General features: G+C 44.0%; 1 protein-coding gene across 1 annotated transcript in view; it reads left to right on the forward strand.

Annotated features, from left to right (window-relative positions):
• Positions 1-525: 525 nt before the first annotated feature.
• The window catches only part of LOC129810583 (breast cancer anti-estrogen resistance protein 3-like), a 70895-nt gene continuing 49791 nt past the window's right edge, over positions 526-21629 (forward strand). Inside the window, exons 1-3 of the mRNA XM_055861248.1 lie at positions 526-779; positions 14525-14876; positions 20711-20753. Coding sequence (XP_055717223.1) covers positions 14533-14876; positions 20711-20753 — 387 coding nt within the window. The 5' untranslated portion in view covers positions 526-779; positions 14525-14532. The remainder of the gene's footprint in view (positions 780-14524; positions 14877-20710; positions 20754-21629) is intronic.

A 21629-nucleotide genomic window follows, 5' to 3' on the forward strand; every position in this document is an offset into this window, starting at 1 on the left:
AAATATGAGGCTGCTCTGGCCTCTCTCCTGGGATTGGTGACAGAGGAGAGGAGGGAAGAGGTGTGAAGAGAGGGGCGTTTTCAGTGCTGGGGGGCAGGGGAGGATGGGGTGGAGGGTAAGTCGTAAATCACTCCCCTGTGGCTCAGTGTCTGTGTGGAGGAGTAGGGGCACGTGTGTGTCTGAGTGTGTGTATCAGCGAGAGAGATAGAGAACACTGTATATATACATAATATGACATTTGTAATGTCTTTATTCTTTTGGAACGTTTGTAAGTGTAATGCTTACAGTACATGTTTTATTGTTTATTATCTATTTCACTTGCTTTGGCAATGTAAACATATGTTTCCCATGCCAATAAAGCCCTTGAATTGAGAGAGAGAGAGAGAGAGAGAGAGAGAGAGAGAGAGAGAGAGAGAGAGAGAGAGAGAGAGAGAGAGAGAGAGAGAGAGAGAGAGAGAGAGAGAGAGAGAGAGAGAGAGAGAGAGAGAGAGAGAGAGAGAGAGAGAGAGAACTACGGAGGGGAAGAGGACGGCAACACAGCCACTGTGGGAGGCCCAGAGACACACAAAGCCAGAGAGAGAGAGAGAGGAGGAAGGGGTTTGTTTCTGCAATCTAGCCTTGTTGTTGCCTGTTCGTGCGAGTCTCTTTGCTGGTCAGTCAGTCTACTATGCCTGGGACTCTGTAGCGCTGCCACTCAGGAGGAACTCTACTGAAGTGAAGTGAGGAGGAAATCTCTGGCTGTGCTGTTCTTCAAAACAAGTGCAACTTTAAACAGACAGGTAAGGATTTCTAGAAACTGTACTGGATTGGAGTCTGCTTTGTATATAAGTGTTGGAATGTGTTGGTGCTGTATCCAGATGCTGATACGGCTTACAGAGGTGTGAGCAGTATCTCTCTTGTTAGTTTCTCTCTCGCAACTTTGTACAACTTCAAAGAATTTTGATTTATTCAGAGTTGTCAACAGGAAACTCTTCGTATTGTTTTCAATAGAATGACTTCAGTCAGTTCAGTTGATGCTTTTTCTCACTAACAAGGTCAAACTTTTGCAAATGTTTCATCAAACGTTTTACACAATAACATAAGATAAGCATGTTTTCAAGGACTTTGTTAGTCAATGGAATAGATTTCTGAGACTTTTCCCCTGGGAAATTGGCCACCTAAGTCGCTGGTTGCTGTGTAGGAGAGAGGCGACAGTAGCTGGAGTTGTCGGTGAGGAACTGAGTGGCAGCCACTGCTGTGGGCTTTAATAACTCGTGATTCATATGCCACACACAGACCAGCCATGCAGCTCACAGATGGGAAGGCTCGCTCTCTCTCTCTCTCTCTCTGAGGAGGAGGAGGAGGAGAGGAAGGAGGGAGAGATCTGAGTTCATATCAAACACCCCCTTCTCTCAACAAAAGAAGGGCCAAAAAGTGTCATGTGACAGTTGGGCTCTTTGTTCTTTTCAGAGGTCTGGAGAAAGACTGGCCAGGGGTTGCTTTAGTAATGCACTGCTGTGTGTGTGTGTGTGTATGTTCATGCTAATGTCTGCGTGCAAACATGTTTGTCCGCAGTATTCTGCCCATCCACTCTCTCCAGTTTGCAGTGAGAAAGGAAGGGCAACCTCATCAGTCAGTTTCCTCTGGTTCATTTTATTCCTCTCTTCATTTCCCTGGATGCGTTTTATTTGTGGCTTTATTTTCCTGTGCCACTCATTAGTTTTCCTAGTGGGTCTGTTCTGCTGTCTGGGTAATGAGGGGCCAGGCCTGCAGCATGTGACAGAGCTGTAAAGTGTCTGCTAGTGCTACTTTTAGAGTCCCAGCTGAAACCCATTCTGCTCTCCCTGCCTGCTGCCTCCACGCCTTAGCTGATTGGGTGTGTGTCAGCCCCTTTCGCTAAAGCTTCCTATTCCTTCCTGTACACTACATAAGATGCAGGCTGAACGCCCTGCTGTCGAAACCCTGGGTGTACAGCCTGATTCACTGGGACTTGTGTACTGAGTGGAGGACCAGCATTAATGGGGGAGAGATGAACTCCCAAAGCCCTGGGTATGATGGATCTGATGGGGGGTTAGATGTATAGGCCAGCCCATATGTCCATTGTGTAGAGCAGGCTGATATTGTAGACTAGAGCAGACCAAACTGTTTTGTCTCCCACAGAATCTCCCGTTGTCAGATATGGGATGGATGAGAGAAGCTGGTTGGGAATAGCAGTCAGGCTATGATGACGGATTTATTAGAGGGTTTATTCTGAAGAGTGCTCGTGGCCCACAGCCTCTCTGGGTCTTTTGTCCACTCAAAGCAGGTTTGAATTCTTTGAAGGGGTCTTGCATTATTCACTAGATTCCCATGGAGGAGTGAGTGCGGGGGAAGTCTGGAGAAAACATAACACTGATAACACTGTTTAGAAATGCACTGGAGTATTCTCCTCTTCCCCTGTACGTCTCTAATAGCTTTAGTTGGAAGCTTATAGTTTTATTTCCTTTGCATGTTGACTCTTGCGTATCTTTTTGAATCAAGGCCAGTTTTGTTCACTTTCACTTAACAGATTTGTATGTGCTGTGGGACTAGTGCAGGACACAATGCTCCTACTATAGGTACAGTAAAATAAAGACAATATTTGTGTTTGCTGACACCAGCAATGGCATGTGCCCTGTGTCACGAGCCAGATACAAAGGACTTTAAAGAATTTGCGAGTGTGAATGTGTGAGTGTGTGTGGTATTGTGTGTCTTCAGTGAAAGATGCAGAGAATGATGTAAGCAGTGGAGAGCCAGAGAAAGACCATTGTGCTTGTGAGCGGTAGAGAGACACAAGAGAGAAAGAAAGTAAAACAGTGTGAGGTAAGGAGGAGAGACATCATGAGAGAAACAAAGGAGATAGATGAAAGAAGAGGTATTTTCTAGACCCACACCTTAGTTCAAATGATGGCCATAACCTTGTCACCTCTTCTAGTATTTTGCCTGAATAATTTATGTTATCAGATTAATGTCTTGAATATTCATGTTCTTAAGGAGCCCAGAGAGAGTTAACCCTTTCTCTTCCGGCACGTGCGACAGACTGTCACCACAGGGGAGTAATTGTCAAGCAACATTCCTTAAGGGGAAACAGATGTGCCTGGTTCTGGCCCCACTGACTCACTGCTGGGCTGCTTCATTCTGCTCTCTCTGAGGTCAACAGCAGGCCTCCACACACTGACCAGCCCTCAGGCACTTTGCTCACCAGCCAATTAACCCCCCGCCTCCACACCACCAGTTTAACTGGCTTCTATAGGAATCGTCACCTGGCTACTGCAGGAAGGGATGTGTGGTTGTGACTGGTCAGCGGTCTGGCACAAAATGGCTGCTGACCCGCACACTGTGCATCATCACCCAGGTGGGTGCTGTTAATTAAGGTTGGGTGTTTGGTTGATTTGTGTGATTTGCCGCACCCGCATAGACTGTAATGTGTTTTAGAGCTGTGAAGGGATATGTTCTTCCCACTCGCTGGTATTTGTCCTATGGTATGATGATGCTGAGTAACTGGGACATGTTCAGTGACTCAACCCACCTGATGAGTCTAACAGAGCAGGTGAAAAAACATCTGTGGTGGTCTGATCTGAGGTGCTTTCAAGACAACTGGGAACATAAAAAAAACTTCAGGTCGGAAAGTTGAAGTTCTAAAAAGAGTTTCCGTATTCGAATTCTGAGTTGGATGACCGTTAAAAATGATTTTCCCAGTCCGAGCTACCCAGTTGTCTTCAATGCACTGAAGTCTGAGATTTCCGAGTTCCCAGTAGTTTTGAATGTGGCACGAGTTCCGCATCATGTCATTACCTGTGATCAACATGATATTAGAGGGGTTAAGCAATTTCTGGAAACTCTTTTTATGGGGCGAGGGAGTTTTTGATTCTGGATACCTAATATCCAGTGCCGTATCACTCTGTGAAAGCCTGTTCTCTGCTCTGATTCTCAGTCCCACCATGCATCTGGAACATTAAGTACAGTACAGTAAGCTGATCAAAAGTCTTTCTGATCCTATCTCATTGGAATGTCCTTTTTCTCTTGAGATTGAAACCTGCTGGTAACCATCTCCCAATATACATAGCTAGCTAGATTACTATGTTAACCAGGAACAAGTTTCAAAGAGCATATCATCCATCATGAAAAAGTGATACTTATTTACTACACAAACCTATTAACGTCTAGAATGTCATTGTATGCTGTAGCATTTAGATTTTCCTTCACTGAAACTAAGGGGCCGAGCCCGAACCATGAAAAACAACCCCAGACCATTATTCCTCCTCCGCCCAACTTTACAGTTGGCACTATACGTTCGGGCAGGTAGCGTTCTCCTAGCATCCGCCAAACTCAGAATAGTCCGTCGGACTGCCAAATGGTGAAGCGTGTTTCATCACTCCAGTGAATGTATTCTACGGCTCCAGAGTCCAATAGCGGTGAGCGTTACACCACTCTAGCTGACGCGTGGCATTGCGCATGGTGATCTTAAGCTTGTGTGTGGCTGCTTGGCCATGGAAACCCATTTCATGAAGCTCTCGACAAACAGTTATTGTGCTTCCAGAGGCCGTTTGGAACCCGGTAGTGAGTGTTGCAACCAAGGAGGTCCCGTTCTGTGAACTTCTGTGGTCTACCACCTCGCGGCTGAGCCGTGGTTGCTCCTAGACGTTTCCACTTCACAATAAAAGCACTTACAGTTGAGCTCGGAAACTCTAGCATGGCAGACATATGACAAACTGACTTGTTGGAAACCCACAACACATTTGTTGTGGAAATCCAAAATAAGTTCAGGAGTAAAAATGTGCTTAACAAATCACATAATAAGTTTCATTGACTCATTCTGTGTTTAGTAATAGCGGTGAACATGATTTTTGAATAAATACCCCATCTCTGTACCACACACATACAATTATTTGTAAGGTCCCTCAATCAAGGAATGAATTTCAAGCACAGATTCAACCACAAAGACCAGGGTGGTTTATCAATGCCTCGCAAAGAAGTGCACCAGTTGGTAGATGTGCAAAAATAGAAAAGCAGACTCTGTGTGTAAAAATAGAAAAGTAGACGTGGTATATCCCTTTGAGCATGGTGAAGTTATTAATTTGGCGTTGGATGGTGTATCCAACACAGGCATCTTTCCTAACTCAGTTGCCATTGAGGAAAGAAACTCCTCATGGATTTCACCATTAGGCCAATGGTGATTTTAAAACAGTTACGGAATTGAATGGTTGTGATATGAGAAACTGAGGATGGATCAACAGCATTGTAGTTGCTCCACAATACTAACCTAAATGACAGAGTGAAAAGAAGGAAGCCTTTACAGAATACAAGGCACTTAATACTAGAACAAATGTGACAAAGAAATTAACTTTTTGACCTGAATACAAAGCGTTATGTTTGGGGCAAATCCAACACAACACAACACTGAGTACCACTCTTCATATTTTCAAGCATGGTGGTGGCTGCATCATGTTATGGGTTTGATTGTCATCGGCAAGGACTAGGGAGTTTTTTTATGATCAAAAGAAACGGAATACAGCTAAGCACAGGACAATCCTAGAGGAAAACCTGGTTCAGTGTTCTTTCCAACAGAAACTTGGAGACAAATTCATCTTTCAGCAGGACAATAACCTAAAACACAAGGCCAAATCTACAATTGAGTTGCTTACCAAGATGACATTGAATGTTCCTGAGTGGCCTGGTTACAGTTTTGACCTAAATCGTCTTGACAATATATGGCAAGACGTGAAAATGGCTTTCTAGTAATGATCAACCACCAACTTGACAGAGCTTGAGGAATGTTAAAAAAAATAATTGGTAAATATTGGTTTGCAAATCCAGGTGTGCAAAGATCTTAGAAACATGCCCAGAAAGACTCACAGCTGTAATCGCTGCCAAAGGTGATTCTAACATGTATTGTCTAACGGGGGTGAGTACTTATCTAATGAAGATATATGCCACGCCTGCTCCAGCATTCCCTCTCTGGCGCTCGAGGGCACCAGGCTGCCCTTCATTACACACACCTGTCACCTGGACTCCTTCACGTTGTTGATTGCCCCCTCTGTATCTGTATGTTCCTCAGTTGTGTTCCCCGTGTCAGCATTATTGTCATCATGTCATTTTGTTCCCCCTGTCCAGACGTTGTTCTTGTTTTTGTTATATGTCCGTTTTCCATGAAATGTTCACTCCCTGTTCTTGCTTCTCATCTCCAGCGTCTGTCCTCACAATATATTAGTGGTTTCATTTTATTTTATATAAATGTTAGATTTTTTTTACACTTTGACATTACAGCATATTTTGCGTAGATTGTTGACCAAAAATGACAATTAAATTCATTTTAATCCCACTTTGTAAAAGAACAAAATGTGGAAAAAGTCAAGGGGTGTGAATAGTTTCTGAAGGCACTGTATGTCTTTTTGACCTGTTGCCAAGGAGGTCCTCAACATAAGAAGACTGGAGGCCGTTGTTGGTAAGATTACCATTGTTAATCAAATGTTTTTCTTTCTGTGTTGTCTTATGTGACCTCTGTTAGCAGATGATTGATTATGCCTTATAATTGGTTCTCTCTTGTGCTTGTCTTTATTTTCTTAAAGGTTACATGGTGGAGAAATGTGTCTGCAATTTTTTTAAATCTGAAGATAGTTCAGTTAAAGCTGAATGAAGATAAGGCCTTAAAGGGATTAACAAAAGCGTAAATGTATAATTTAATATGTAATTAATTTTATTAAAAAATACAATTACATTTGTATAAGCATATTATTTATTGTTTGATGATATAACTACAGTTACAAACTTGAGGAAATAACATGTGCGCTAGTCTAGTGGTGACCAGAGAATGTGGCCAAATTGACTGGAGCGTGGAGTGAGTTTCATAAAGGCTGGAGCGTTGGCCTTCTCGCCTGCTCCAAGTTCGCTCCAGTAGTGCTCACTTCGTGAGCTCAGGGCATTCCTGGCCCAGCTTGAATTTGTAGTCTACTTGCGTGTTGCTATCCCCTTGCTTTAGCTACTGTCATCAAGTATGCTAAATACTTTCATAAAGAAACTGATGAAACACATAGGTGAAAAATCAAGGTGACTTACAAAGATGAGGAGGACCAAGAGCAAGAGAGGGAGTGTGGTGATGAAGTGTCGACAACTAAAGAATCATTCTGAAAAAAAACACATATCTCGAAAGCCTGATGGTGTACTTACTATGTGCACATGCTAACAGAAAGGAATGAGGTGAGTAGCTAGCTAAGTCTGTCACTGTAGCATAGTATTTATAAACAAAACATCTCTTCAAAGTTTTGTTCATTTTCATTCTATTATCTATACAATAGGCCATCACTGATTTTGGCCCAATAGGCGTGACATATTACTTCTTTCAAGGAGCTTTTTGTTTTGATTGGGTTATTTTACCTAAAATCTTTTAGGCCTACCTACAGAAAAAAAACCTACACATCCTGCCCAGCCTGGCAAAAGTGGCCCAAAGGGTGTTTAGCATCCCCAATCACAGAGAGTGTGTTCTCTGCTGCTGGCCTGCTCTCCAGGCACCATCGCATGAGCCTGAAACCACAGACTCTGGCCAAACTCATGTTTCTAAACATTTATTCAAATGCACTTTAGACTGAGCCTAATAAGTCATTTTTCATAAATTGAAGTAAGTCACAGCCTTTGCGCAATTTATTGACTGTAGTGATTTAATACAACAAAATGTTGTTTAAATGCTGAAGGCTTAATGTCCCTGCCAGCCTAGTGTGTCGCACTCGCAAATGCTTCAAAATGTATTTATTTGTAGGCTATAACCTTGGAATAATTTAAATAATATAGCCTAAATAATTCATTTTCGTTCTTTCTTAGACTACCTGTCTGGCTCTTGACCTGTTTAGAGTGTTTATATGCTGTTTAATATGACATGTAGCCTATTTGAAATAATGAGCGCTTCTTACAGTCACTTTTTAATGTTGTTTATTAAAATACTTTTCATTCAAATCATATGATTTGGTTTCAATACTTCAACAATTATAGGTCCAGGTAGTCACAAAAATATATTGGTGTAGCAGCTGTTTTTTTCCTGTGAGAGAGGAGCGGTTTTTAGCGGAGTGGTTGGAAAGGATTTCACATAGGTTACACTCACCCTCCTTTTGACCTCCTCCTTTTCCCGCAGCAACCAGTGATCCGGGTCAACAGCATCAATGTAACAGTTTTACCTTCCGTCCCTCTCCTCGCCCCTACCTGGGCTTGAACCAGGGACCCTCTGCACACATAGACAACAGCCACCCTCAAAGCATCGTTACCCATCGCTCCACAAAAGCCGCGGCCCTTGCAGAGCAAGGGGAACAACTACTTCAAGGTCTTAGAGCGAGTGACGTCACCAATTGAAACGCTATTAGCGAGCACCCCGCTAACTAGCTAGCCATTTCACATCGGTTACATGAGCATGTAGGAATGTGTAGGTATGTGTATGTTTTAAGTAGTAGATAACCAAAAGCTCAGTAGTTACACAGTTAACCTCTACTTCCTCACAAACCCGGGTCCGGGAGCACCCCCATCAGTAAAAAAAGCTGACTAGCATAGGCTAGCATAGCGTCACAAGTAAATAGTAGCATCTAAATATCATTAAATCACAAGTCCAAGACACCAGATGAAAGATACACATCTTGTGAATCCAGCCATCATTTCTGATTTTTAAAATGTTTTACAGGGAAGACACAAAATGTAAATCTATTAGCTAATCTATTAGCAAAAGACACCACTTTTTTTTACTCCACCCTTTTCTTACTGCATCAGTAGCTATCACAAATTCGACCAAATAAAGATATAAATAGCCACTAACCAAGAAACACTTTCATCAGATGACAGTCTGATAACATATGCTATACAATAAATATGTTTTGTTACAAAAATGTGCATATTTCAGGTAGAAATCATAGTTTACCATTGCAGCCACCATCACAACTCTCACCAAAGCAACTAGAATAACTACAGAGACCATCGTGTATTAGCTAATTACTCATCATAAAACATTTCTTAAAAATACACAGCGTACAGCAAATGAAAGACACAGATCTTGTGAATCTAGCCAATGTTTCAGATTTTCTAAGTGTTTTACAGCGAAAACTCAATATAGCGTTATATTAGCTTACCACAATAGCAAGCATCACAACAGTATTGATTCAAGTCAAAAATAGCGATAACGTATAAACCACCAAAATATATTAATTTTTTCACTAACCTTCTCAGAATTCTTCAGATGACAGTCCTATAACATCATATTACACAATGCATATAGAGTTTGTTCGAAAATGTGCATATTTAGCGCCACAAATCGTGGTTATACAATGAGAAAAGTAGCAAAACTGGCCAGAAAATGTCAGGAGAAATCTTTGAAGAGGCACCTATTCTAATCAGTAACTATTCCAAAACTTGACTAAAAAATACAGGTTGGACAGCAATTGAAAGACAAATTAGTTCTTAATGCAATCGCTGGGTTACATTTTTAAAATTAACGTTACTTCAAAATACAGCGTGCGATAAAGCGAGGCTGCACTGCAATTAATGGCGGCTTATGCATTTGACATTTTTCAACAGAACAACGAATTATCAGCATAAATAGTTCTTACTTTTTGATGAACTCTCATCAGAATCTTGGGAAAGGTGTCCTTTGTCCAAAAGAATCGTTGCTAGGTTGTATAACATCCTCTTCCACGTTGCAATTAGCAGTAAACATTAGCATGAGAGAGAGAGATACCCAACCCCCTAGAACGCCAGGAAATGAAATACCCGAAAATCGCAATATACTGACATAAACTGATATAATTCGGTTTAAAATAACAAGATTATGATGTCTTTAAAGCCTATATCGAATAAAAACACAGCCGGAAATGTTTAAGATCTATAACTGATGGTTCTAGTACAATGTGCCAAGGTCCTCAGTGCATCAGAGCGAAGAGGGAAAAGAACATAAACGTCTTTGCCAAGTGATTTATAACCTTTGAGATCTACGTAGAGACTCCATTTCAAGTCTCCCTATTCGCTAACATCCAGGGGAAGGCGTATGCAGTGCATCTCAACCAATAGAAGACAGGCAGATTTATACACAGGTCTCAGAGCAGCTAGCAAAATTTGGCATTCTCACATACACATAGGAAAATTGCTCTAAGTCCAGTTCTGTTTCACACAGATAATATTCAAACGGTTTTAGAAACTAGAGAGTGTTTTCTATCCAATAGTAATAATAATATGCATATTGTACGAGCAAGAATTGAGTACGAGGCAGTTTAATTTGGGAACGTCCTTATTACAAAGTGCTAACAGCTCCCCCTATTGACAAGAAGTTTTAAGGGAGAATTACGTAGTGATTTAAACAGGAAATATGTAGTTTATCACTCATTACTACCAATTTATCACTCATTACTACTTACATTACTACATAAATCACTACTGGCTTATGACACATCTCAAAGGTAATTAAGTAGTAAAACCAGGAGGTTTTGTGTAGATCTTGTGTAGTAGTGATGAGTAGTAGGTAATTGAAAGGTACTTTTCATGAGGGATGTCCAGGTGTAAAGACATCCACATGCTTCCCAGCCGAAACAGTTCAGAAGAGTTTGTGCATATATTATGATGACATTTTGTGACGTTTTGTTCGTTTTGGACTTCGGTGAGGGTTGTTTCGGCTGTTTGGGCAGTCTACGCCCCTTTGTCAGTGATTGGTCAACAGTAGGTATTCTTCAATAAAGTCTTTGTTGTCATTCAACAAGATATGACTCATTTTCATGCACATTTTTTCATTGAGAAATACTGCACCAAACATCTTAGTTAGATGTAAAATCTCCTCGGCAAAAACGTCAAAATTAATGACAGATTTCTTGAGTTATCTTAGATTAACTCTGACTACTTTGAGAAAGTGTATTTTGGCTACAGCGTCTCAAAATGGACAAACAGTACTATTGTTTTCTCGTTTTTCAAGCGAAGGTCTTTTAAGGGAGCATGCGAGCACACTCGTTCGGTTTGCCTAGCCGACTTCTGAAGCATGCTGATGCCTTTAGTCTACACCCCTGGTGTTCATTACGCCTCTTACCTAATGGCGTTCTTTCATCTCCTCACTACTGCTATGCTGAGTAAGGAGACATAGCACAGAGAGAAGGGAGATCTTATCATACTTTAATTACAGGACTAGATTTGACTACTCTTCATTGAATTTGCAGAATCAGAGTGAGTGTCTGTGTATTTTGAAGTGTGCTGTCATCACAAGGCAGATTATGGTACTCTCCCATCAGTCAGTAGCACCCATGATGTTGGGAAATTCCCACCAGACTCACTAGACCCATACTGCTACAGTACAGTCCTCCCTGCTGTTGCCCTCCTGGCACTGATCCAACTGGATAAAACAGCAAAGCATCTCCTTGAAGAAGATGATATCTGGTTGCACTCTAATTACTGTGGGGTGGATTAACCATTTTAGGAACGTGAAGCAGGGCCTTAAATCTCCCCGTCTCAGTTAGAGACAGTTCACAGAGTTAATACCAGACCTAAACACTGACACCAGCCCTGGCTCAGATAAAATTTCACACAGCACAAAGAGGACAAAGGCTTTGAAAGCAACATCAGCACTGCGTGTGTGTGTGTGTGTGTGTGTGTGTGTGTGTGTGTGTGTGTGTGTGTGTGTGTGTGTGTGTGTGTGTGTGTGTGTGTGTGTGTGTGTGTGTGTGTGTGTGTGTGTGTGTGTGTGTGTGTGTGTGTGTGTGTGTGTGTGTGTGTGTGTGTGTGTGTGTGTCTCGGTGGTGGTGTGTTTGTTGTTGAATAGCTTTAACAGAACTGGTTAACAGGGTCAGTGCGTGCTTACACTCAGCTGTTGTCTGGGTCAGTGGACTCTCTACCTCTCCTTATCCCCGTCCTCCCCAAGAGGCTGTTTCTATAGGACTGCTGCACCCTCAACCCACCACCCATTGTCTTACCACACAGAGATTTACATCCATGCATGAGTAAAACAAAGACTGCTGAGTAAGAAACTCTATCAATGTGCTTTTTGTCTTTGTCTTTCATCACCACATGATTTCATTTTAATTAAGGCAGCAGGCTTTATCCTCAGTTGACCCCGTATGATAATCCAATATCATAAATTATGGCTACACCGCTGAGAAGATTGCCATAAATGTTTTACCAAGTTCACTTCCCTTCACATGCCAAGCCAAGTTTAGGAAATAAAACAGGTTATGAATTATCCATAAGCTGTGTGACTGCTCTGTGAGGAGCAGGTGAAGAAACAGCAGCAACAGCAAGTGATGTCAGCCTCGTTCTCTGCTAAGGCATGAGTTTTGTTTCTCTGCTCATCAGCATGCTAAAAAGCTGGCTGGGGGCAAAGGATGAAAGCAGAAAGCTGAGCAGAAAATCCATTCGGCTTAGAAAGGAGTCTTTATTTCATTGTCCAATTAGTGGCGTAGTGGTCCAAAAACTGGGTGTGGAACGTTGAGGTAAACATGTTTTTTGGAGAGGGCATGGAACAAGACATCTCTATCTGCTGTCTTGTGGTCAGAGTCAGACTGGCTGGTGGTTCACTGATAGCCTGCAGTTATGTCATCCTGCTCACTGCTGCTGCTATGGAGAGGGAGGGAGCATCATAGGAACTATGACTGGAATACATGAAGCAGGGTCTCTATGCCACTGGCTTCATTTCACTGTACTTACGTACACTGCTCAAAAAAATAAAGGGAACACTAAAATAACACATGCTAGATCTGAATGAATGAAATATTCTTATTAAATACTTTTTTCTTTAAATAGTTGAATGTGCTGACAACAAAATCACACAAAAATGATCAATGGAAATCAAATTTATCAACCCATGGAGGTCTGGATTTGGAGTCACACTCAAAATTAAAGTGGAAAACCACACGACAGGCTGATCCAACTTTGATGTAATGTCCTTAAAACAAGTCAAAATGAGGCTCAGTAGTGTGTGTGGCCTCCACGTGCCTATGACCTCCCTACAACGCCTGGGCATGCTCCTGATGAGGTGGCGGATGGTCTCCTGAGGGATCTCCTCCCAGACCTGGACTAAAGCATCTGCCAACTCCTGGACAGTCTGTGGTGCAACGTGGCATTGGTGGATGGAGCGAGACATGATGTCCCAGAGGTGCTCAATTGGATTCAGGTCTGGGGAACGGGCGGGCCAGTCCATAGCATCAATGCCTTCCTCTTGCAGGAACTGCTGACACACTCCAGCCACATGAGGTCTAGCATTGTCTTGCATTAGGAGGAACCCAGGGCCAACCGCACCAGCATATGGTCTCACAAGGGATCTGAGGATCTCATCTCGGTACCTAATGGCAGTCAGGCTACCTCTGGCGAGCACATGGAGGGCTGTGTGGCCCCCCAAAGAAATGCCACCCCACACCATGACTGACCCACCGCCAAACCGGTCATGCTGGAGGATGTTGCAGGCAGCAGAACGTTCTCCACGGCGTCTCCAGTCTCTGTCACGTCTGTCACATGTGCTCATGTGCTTAGTGTGAACCTGCTTTCATCTGTGAAGAGCACAGGGCGCCAGTGGCGAATTTGCCAATCTTGGTGTTCTCTGGCAAATGCCAAACGTCCTGCACGGTGTTGGGCTGTAAGCACAACCCCCACCTGTGGACGTCGGGCCCTCACACCACCCTCATGGAGTCTGTTTCTGACCGTTTGAGCAGACACATGCACATTTGTGGCCTGCTGGAGGTCATTTTGCAGGGCTCTGGCAGTGCTCCACCTGCTCCTCCTTGCACAAAGGCGGAGGTAGCGGTCCTGCTGCTGGGTTGTTGCCCTTCTACGGCCTCCTCCACATCTCCTGATGTACTGGCCTGTCTCCTGGTAGCGCCTCCATGCTCTGGACACTACGCTGACAGACACAGCAAACCTTCTTGCCACAGCTCGCATTGATGTGCCATTCCTGGATGAGCAGCACTAAGCGGAGCCACTTGTGTGGGTTGTAGACTCCGTCTCATGCTACCACTAGAGTGAAAGCACCACCAGCATTCAAAAGTGACCAAAACATCAGCCAGGAAGCATAGGAAGCATAACTGAGAAGTGGTCTGTGGTCACCACCTGCAGAACCACTCCTTTATTGGGGGTGTCTTGCTAATTGCCTATAATTTCCACCTTTTGTCTATTCCATTTGCACAACAGCATGTGAAATTTATTGTCAATCAGTGTTGCTTCCTAAGTGGACAGTTTGATTTCACAGAAGTGTGATTGACTTGGAGTTACATTGTGTTGTTTAAGTGTTCCCTTTATTTTTTTGAGCAGTGTATATATTCCATCATTATCATAACATATCCGGTGCCAATGCAGTTGTCACTGTGCTATAGTATACTGGGTGGGCAGCTTAAGAGGAACTGTACGTACACACGCATATGTTTCCACACATTTGTCCTTTGTGAGGATGTGCATCAGTAGCACATGTTTACTTTACCGGGCACCGTGTCTCTGTGATATTGTCAGCCTTATATAACCCCTAGGTGGAAATCCTCCCACTCCTCCTCCTGCCATGTGGTCTGATCTGATGTCTCTCTCTCTCTTTCTTCCCTCTTAGAGCTGAGGATGATGGCAGAGGGGAAGTTTGCCAGTCTGCCAAGAAATATGCACATGGGTGTGGGCAGCAGGCAGTGTTCTCTGGTCTCCTCCATGGACCTGCTGAGCTCCAGGCCTACAGTACCGGAGCTGCCCCCAGCCGGATACCACAGTGTCTCCATCCATGGCACTCTGCCTAGGAGGAAGAAAGGGGCCCCGGTTCAGGGCCCTGCCCGCTCCTGGGACATGTACAGTCACATGGGCACTCTGCCCCACCCGGCCCGAGCCCGCCTGCCCACCTCGACACTCATCCACAACATCATCGAGGAACACCAGCCTTACCATACAGGGATGGAAGGCCACACTGCATACAGGTACAGACACACACATCCTTTTATGCTCCAGCGCTATGCTTTTCCTTTGTTCATTTCACAGAATCTGAATCTAAAACAAGTAGTTATGTTTTGCCTAATAAGACACTTAGGGTTCGCTCTGTAAAGCCCCTTAAGTACTTTGCAGACTTTCAGCTGCTTCCACCCACCTGACTAACTGAGACTACTTCACTCTGAAATAGTGTACCAGCTCAACCCATGGTAAGCAGGTCAGCTGAGATGTAATCAGTGAGCAGCACATGTTAGCACTAGCCTCTCTGCTACCACCTCTATGTCTGTCAGGGCAGGGGGCTGTATCAAATGGAAGGAGAATAAATAAGCCACAACCTTCATTCTGGCAGTCTGGGATACACAGTGGAGGTGTGGAGGAGCAACAGAGGAAGAGGGCTGTCTGGCTCAGCAAAGAAAGGGAAGCAAGGAGGGAGGGAAGGAAGGAGAGAGATAGTGAGAGAGGGATGGAGAGGAGAGGTAGAGAGGTTCTGAAGAGAGCCCTGAGGTGCATTAAGAACGCGGAGACCAGCGCCCAGATTCTGGCTGCTGCTGTAACTCTAGACGCTGATGTGCAGATAGATGTGTGGAGATGGTGAGGGATCAGGGCTAACAGAACACTATGACAGCTATAGTTCTGAGGGACCCATTCTGTGTGGCTGCCAGAACTGTGCTGCCTGCTACAGGACAGGACTGCAGGCCCATTGTGTCTATCTGAAGGCCGCTGGTTGATTGGTTGGTTATCTGGCTTTGCCAGGGAGCTGGGTATGGCTGACTGGTGAGAGAGATTTCAGGATTAGTCAAAGGGCTTTGTCTTCATCTCTTATGAAAAGATACTTTTAACTACCAAAATAAAGGAAACACTTGAGTAAATGAGCGATATAAAGTATATTGAAAGCATGTGCTTCCACACAGGTGTGATTTATGGGTTAATTAAGCAATTAACATCCCATCATGCTTAGGGTCATGTTTAAAATTGCTGGGCAGGCCATTATTTTGGTTACGATGACTGTGCCCCATAGGATGAAAATGCCCCATCCACAGGGCACAAGTGGTCACTGAATGGTTTATGAGCATAAAAACGATGTAAACCATATGCCATGGCCATCTCCATGACCAGATCGCAACCCAATTGAACATTTATGGGATATTCTGGAGTGACGCCTGAGACAGCGTTTTCCACCACCATCAACAAAACACCAATAATGAAATGTCTCGTGGAAGAATGGTTTCGCATCCCTCCAGTAGAGTTCCAGACACTTGTAGAATCTATGCCAAGATGGATTGAGGCTGTTCTGGTTCGTGGCGGCCCATTGCTCTATCAAGACACTTAATGTTGGTGTTACCTTTATTTTGGCAGTTACCTGTGGCTCTGTCATTAACTTCAGGATGGGAGGATATGACACTCTGTCCATCTCTTTTCATGCAGATTACATTGATCAATGAACACATTTCTGCTCATTGAACTATTTTGCTTATTCTTGTTTTGTGGATATTGTACATGTTTTAAACCAACCTATGTTTCTTTGTGCTGACTCTTTAGTCTCCCTGACTGTCTGTTGACCCTTGACCCAGACAGTGCTCCATCCTTTAACCACACACTAATTAATCAGTGTTTACTCTGTATCGATGACGCTATCTGGATTGATCCACAAAGTGAGTGATTCTTCAGGTGACCCCTAACCTCAGTCAATCTGTGTGTGGTATGTGTGCCTGGGTGTGTGTGTGTGTGTGTGTGTGTGTGTGCGTGTGTATGTGGTTGTGTGTGTGTGTGTGTGTGTGTGTGTGTGTGTGTGTGTGTGTGTGGTTGTGTGTGGTTGTGTGTGTGTGTGTGTGTGGTATGTGTGCCTGTGTGTGTGTGTGTGTGTGTGTGTGTGTGTGTGTGTGTGTGTGTGTGTGTGTGTGTGTGTGTGTGTGTGTGTATGTATGTATGTGGTTGTGTGTGTGTGTGTGTGTGTGTGTGTGTGTGTGTGTGTGTGTGTGTGTGTGTGTGTGTGTGTGTGTGTGGTATGTGTGCCTGTGTGTGTGTGTGTGTGTGTGTGTGTGTGTGTGTGTGTGTGTGTGTGTGTGTGTGTGTGTGTGTGTGTGTGTGGTTGTGTGTGTGTGTGTGTGTGTGTGTGTGTGTGTGTGTGTGTGTGTGTGTGTGTGTGTGTGTGTGTGTGTGTGTGTGTGTGTGTGTGTGTGTGTGTGTGTGTGTGCCTAAGCCAGATAGCCACTATAACCGACGGCCCACTCACTCTGCCCCAGGGAGAGGCAGACAGCTCTGGCTGTGGTGTGCCTTAAAATCCTTTATGAGTTGGACTCAGGTTGACTCAGGTTGAGATGGCGAGAAGATTTACAGCCTCGTATAGGAGATGAAAGGGCTGATAAAAGACGGAGCTGGCCGTGAGCTCAGAATCTAGAGTGACTGATTCTCTCTGTTTGTTCTGCTGAGAAATGGTCTGCTGCTGGGTCAGATCTGATGCCTGGATGGTTTCCTCCAAGGCTAGAGAACAGGTAACAGTGGTGAAAGTTAAACAACAGTGAGTCTTTTCTGGATGTCTGTCTGTCAACATCAGTTCTAAACCACTCTGATCAAAAACCAAAACATCCCACTGGGAATCATGGTGCTACAGCTGCAGTATATACGTTGTTAGTACCAGGTAGGTAGACGAATAGGCGTCACACACACCACGTCTTTCACAGAAAGGCTTTGTTTTACGCCATGCCCAGGCTGTCCTCTGTATCACAGCAGAGATAAGTAATGATGCCGTGATGTCCGGCCTCAATGTTCCCAAGGACACTGTGAACTAACCCGATCCTAAGAAAAGGATGACATCATAATATTGCTGTTTGATCATTGGTTGCATCTCCAAATGATGCCATGCCAAACATTCTATTCCCATATCTTAAAAGTAATATTCCATCCCATATCAGAAGCACAGTGACGGAACAATCATTTTTACTGTAAACTATTATTGTCAATGATTGTCTGTGGGACTCGCAGGCTTCTATTGTGTGAGCTAATCACAGTGTAAACACTATAATTCCTGTCCTAGTGTTAGTAGTTCTGTTCATAATGTCCAGCCAGAGCAGCAGTTGCTCCCTCTCCTCTGTGAGTGCTGATCTGGTGGGTAAATAAACAGCGCTCCTTTTAGCAGCTCCTGTTTGTGTTGGACCAGGGGTGTCCTGTTGTTTCTCTCTCATCTGCTCCCTCCTCCCTCATTCTCTCGTTCTCTCCCTCTCCTCTGGGTTGGAGTAAGGAGTAGGCAGAAGGCAGTATAGCCACAGCTGGTTCTGCTTTTATAAGGCCAGCCAGCAGCAGGCTGAGAGCACATGTTCGTTCTGAGGAGACACACACCTGCAGCTACCCAGTAAAATAAAAAGAGAGAAGGAGAACTCAACCAGAGCAACTCATTAGCCACCCCTTCTCCTCTCTTCATTTCGACCTGCATTCATTATTTCATGACCAGATCGGCACTCAATGCTGTTTGGGAGAGATTAGTATATGTATGCATTTATATAAGGAAAATTACTTCAATAAGGTGACTTGACTTAAGTTATTTTGTGCACAGCAGAGCACTGATCCACTGTACTATATAGTACATGTAGAAGTTGAGGGATTTTCCCATAGAGTCAAACTGCCCCTTGAGTCAGTAGTTTGGATGTGCCTCCGCATGCTTCGGTTCGGCTGGGCCTTGCCGAACCCGGCTAGGCAACCCGTACTAATGTTCTAGCATACTCCCTTAAAAGACCTTCGCTTGAAAAACTAGAAGAAAGTGGCAATAGTACTGATTGTCCCTCTTGAGACACTATAATCAGTCCTCAAAATAGTCAGAATTAATCGAAGATAACTCAAGAAATCGGTCATTCATTTTGAAGTTTTTGCCAAGTCGTCCTGACTAGGATGTTTGGTGCAATATGTCTCAAGTGAAAAAATGTGCATGAGGACAAGTTGTCTCTTGTTGAATGTTGACCAATCGCTGACGAAGGGGTGTAGACTTCGACTACCAACTTCTGATTGCCTCGAGCAAATGTTTTATGTGCCTGAACAGCGAAAAAAAACCTTGCTGTTGTCCAAAACGAACAAAAACGTCACAAAATGTTGTCAAGATATATGCACGAACATCTGGGAAGCAGGCGAACGCCTTTAGGCATCCAGAACAACCTTTGACTGAGGGAGTGTTGCATGTCAAGTGCCCCTCTCTCTCAGTCAGTGAGTCAGAGAAGGGGAGGCTGTGTGCGAAAATCCAATTATAGCCAGGTCGTCTGTGTGTGACCTGCTCTGTTCTTGTCCTTGGCTTGACTGAGCTCCATTTGAACTTGAGGTTTGGGGAAAGTCAGTGGTTGAGCAGGGTACATTTCCTCTCCAGGACACAATGCAGCTGTGGTCTGGCTGACACTAAACCGGTCTAAAGGAGAGGCTCTTTGGCTGGCCTGTGGCCTCACTCGTCCTCTCACTTGTCCTCTCACTCGTCCTCTCTCCACCTCTATGATGTGTCTCCCAACACCTCTGTTCTCTACCCAATATGAACAGTATGGGTGGGATATCTGTTCTCTTTATTAGTTTAGGCTGTCTGATGGGAGCAGGTGGAACCTGTAATGTCCTGTTCTATAGGACCACCACCATACTGTAAACTGATTGTGATGTTACCTAACACTGTAGCTGTAGGTGTTGAATAACAAGGCCAGCTCTTTATTCTGATGCGGATGGAGCGGCTTCAGAGCTGAACCAGCCAGCGCAGCAGCTTGCCTGTGTTGTGTTCCTCTGAGGTGGCGTGACATACCAGTCACTCACCCTGCTGAAAGAGAAGCCAGGTTACTGTGTAGGCTGACATGAAAGAATGGGCAGAGGAGAGAAAGTTCAGCTCTCCCCACAGTGAGTAGATGAGACGCGGTCGTACAGCAGCTAAATGGAGAAAGAGCTGTTTAAGAGCTAGTGGCCGGCGCTGAACTTCTTGGGAAGTATTTTTCAGATTATTTTACTCTCAACCGTATTTCCTGCTGCGTTCCCGCCTTTCTCTGAAAGTAGGGAGGAAAGAAAAGACCAAGGGCCATCACAGTAGTTCGGTGAGTCATTTTTAGATTGTAATTTTACACTAAATCCTTTGGTTTAGATACTAACTGGCGTGTTCAACATTTTGACTGGATTAAGGGCAACTTGTTTCCTACTCCACGAAGGCTCTTGAACGAGATGTTTGTGTTCTTTCCCTTTACAATCCCTATGGGAATTACTCCCCCTTTTGTCTGACTGTAAGACCTCTGCATCAAGGGCTTGGGTTCTCTAACCCCCCCCTAAAAAACCCATTTGAGATGAGAGACAGAGGCAGAACTCAAAATAAACAGAATTTTTCGCAGAGATCTGGGAATGCATCCACACTTCCTCAGGGATTTGAAAATAACTCATCTTAGCTTTAAGATGTTATGTCCTCTCAAAATGCATTTCTGACATCTGAAGTGATACTGAGAATTTTGGGAGGACTAGCCCTGCTAATGACATGGCATTTTAAACCCACTTTTCTCCCTCTGATGTAAGAGACAGGGCAGATGTGGGGGTGTCTCTTACCCCTCTGTGAATTTGCCAGTGGGGTCAGAAAAAGGGGACACGTGTAGCTGTGACTTGTGTGGGGGCTGGGTGGGTAGACTAAAGGGTGGGGGTGTAGTGGAGGGGAGGAGAGGGGGGAAGGCAGTGTCTGAGCATGCCACTCCTGTCAGAGAGGAGGTAGACCCACAGTCAGCAGGCAGGATAGCAGAAGCAGACGCATCACAGCACAGGGAGGGAGTGGAGGGGACCAGAAGCTGCCATTAAGAATGTGTTCACTCAACAGAACTCTGTCTCTGTTCCCCAGGGACCCCAGCAGCAGCATGGACCCCACCCCGGAGTACGTCAAGGTAGGAACCCACTCAACCCACTTACCTATTCCACGGCTGCTTGAGACACAGTGCATAACAGGTATCACTAGTGTTTTGTTACTTCTGATTGAGAAGAGGTCAGAAAGATTGAAGGTTGGTTCAATTATCGCTGATCTGAATTGTGTTTTAGTCATGACAGGCAAGACCAGTCCAGTCTTACAGGTTTAAGTTTCTATTTCCTTTGAGTGTCAGTAAAACTGTAGTAAATACTGTAAGCTTATGTAGTTCAGCTTTTGGAATTTGATATAACACTAATTTCTATGGGATATCTGATATAGTTTAGGCTTGTCTTGTAACTGTGAGGTCAGTGAAATAGGGCAGGAATGCTAGTAGCTTCCAGGAACCTGTCTCTCTCTCTCTCTCTCTCTCTCAGAACATTGACACATGATATTGATCTGACATCGAGGATATTGAGTCTCTCAGTTTATTTTTCCAGGGTTTTAAAGGATATAGGACGAAAGATAGATTAATAGAGAGTAAATATCTATACATGGAGAAGGCATGAGAGTACATGATGTGTTTACTGTATGTGTGGGTGTTCATGTGTTTGACTTTTATAAGGTCTGATGATGTTTTGTAATGCACTATTCTTTTGACTACAGTATTTAATCAAATTTCAATTCATAAAGTTTAGCTGTGAGACAGTGTCCTCTACAATCTTTGTTTCCTGTGTAGATATAGTCTTGTATACCCATTGTATAATGGCAGAGAGAGGGGTGGATTTGTTTGAAAAGGGGTGTATATCCAGACGTAGCCCTCATAAGCCCTCAACTATTATCCCAACGCCACTGGAAAACAGTAGGCAAATAGGAGACTGTGACTCACTAGATTTGTATGTTTTGTGTCAGAAGGAGC

Source organism: Salvelinus fontinalis, chromosome 14 (genome assembly GCF_029448725.1).
Source record: "Salvelinus fontinalis isolate EN_2023a chromosome 14, ASM2944872v1, whole genome shotgun sequence".
Taxonomy (NCBI): Eukaryota; Metazoa; Chordata; class Actinopteri; order Salmoniformes; family Salmonidae; genus Salvelinus; species Salvelinus fontinalis.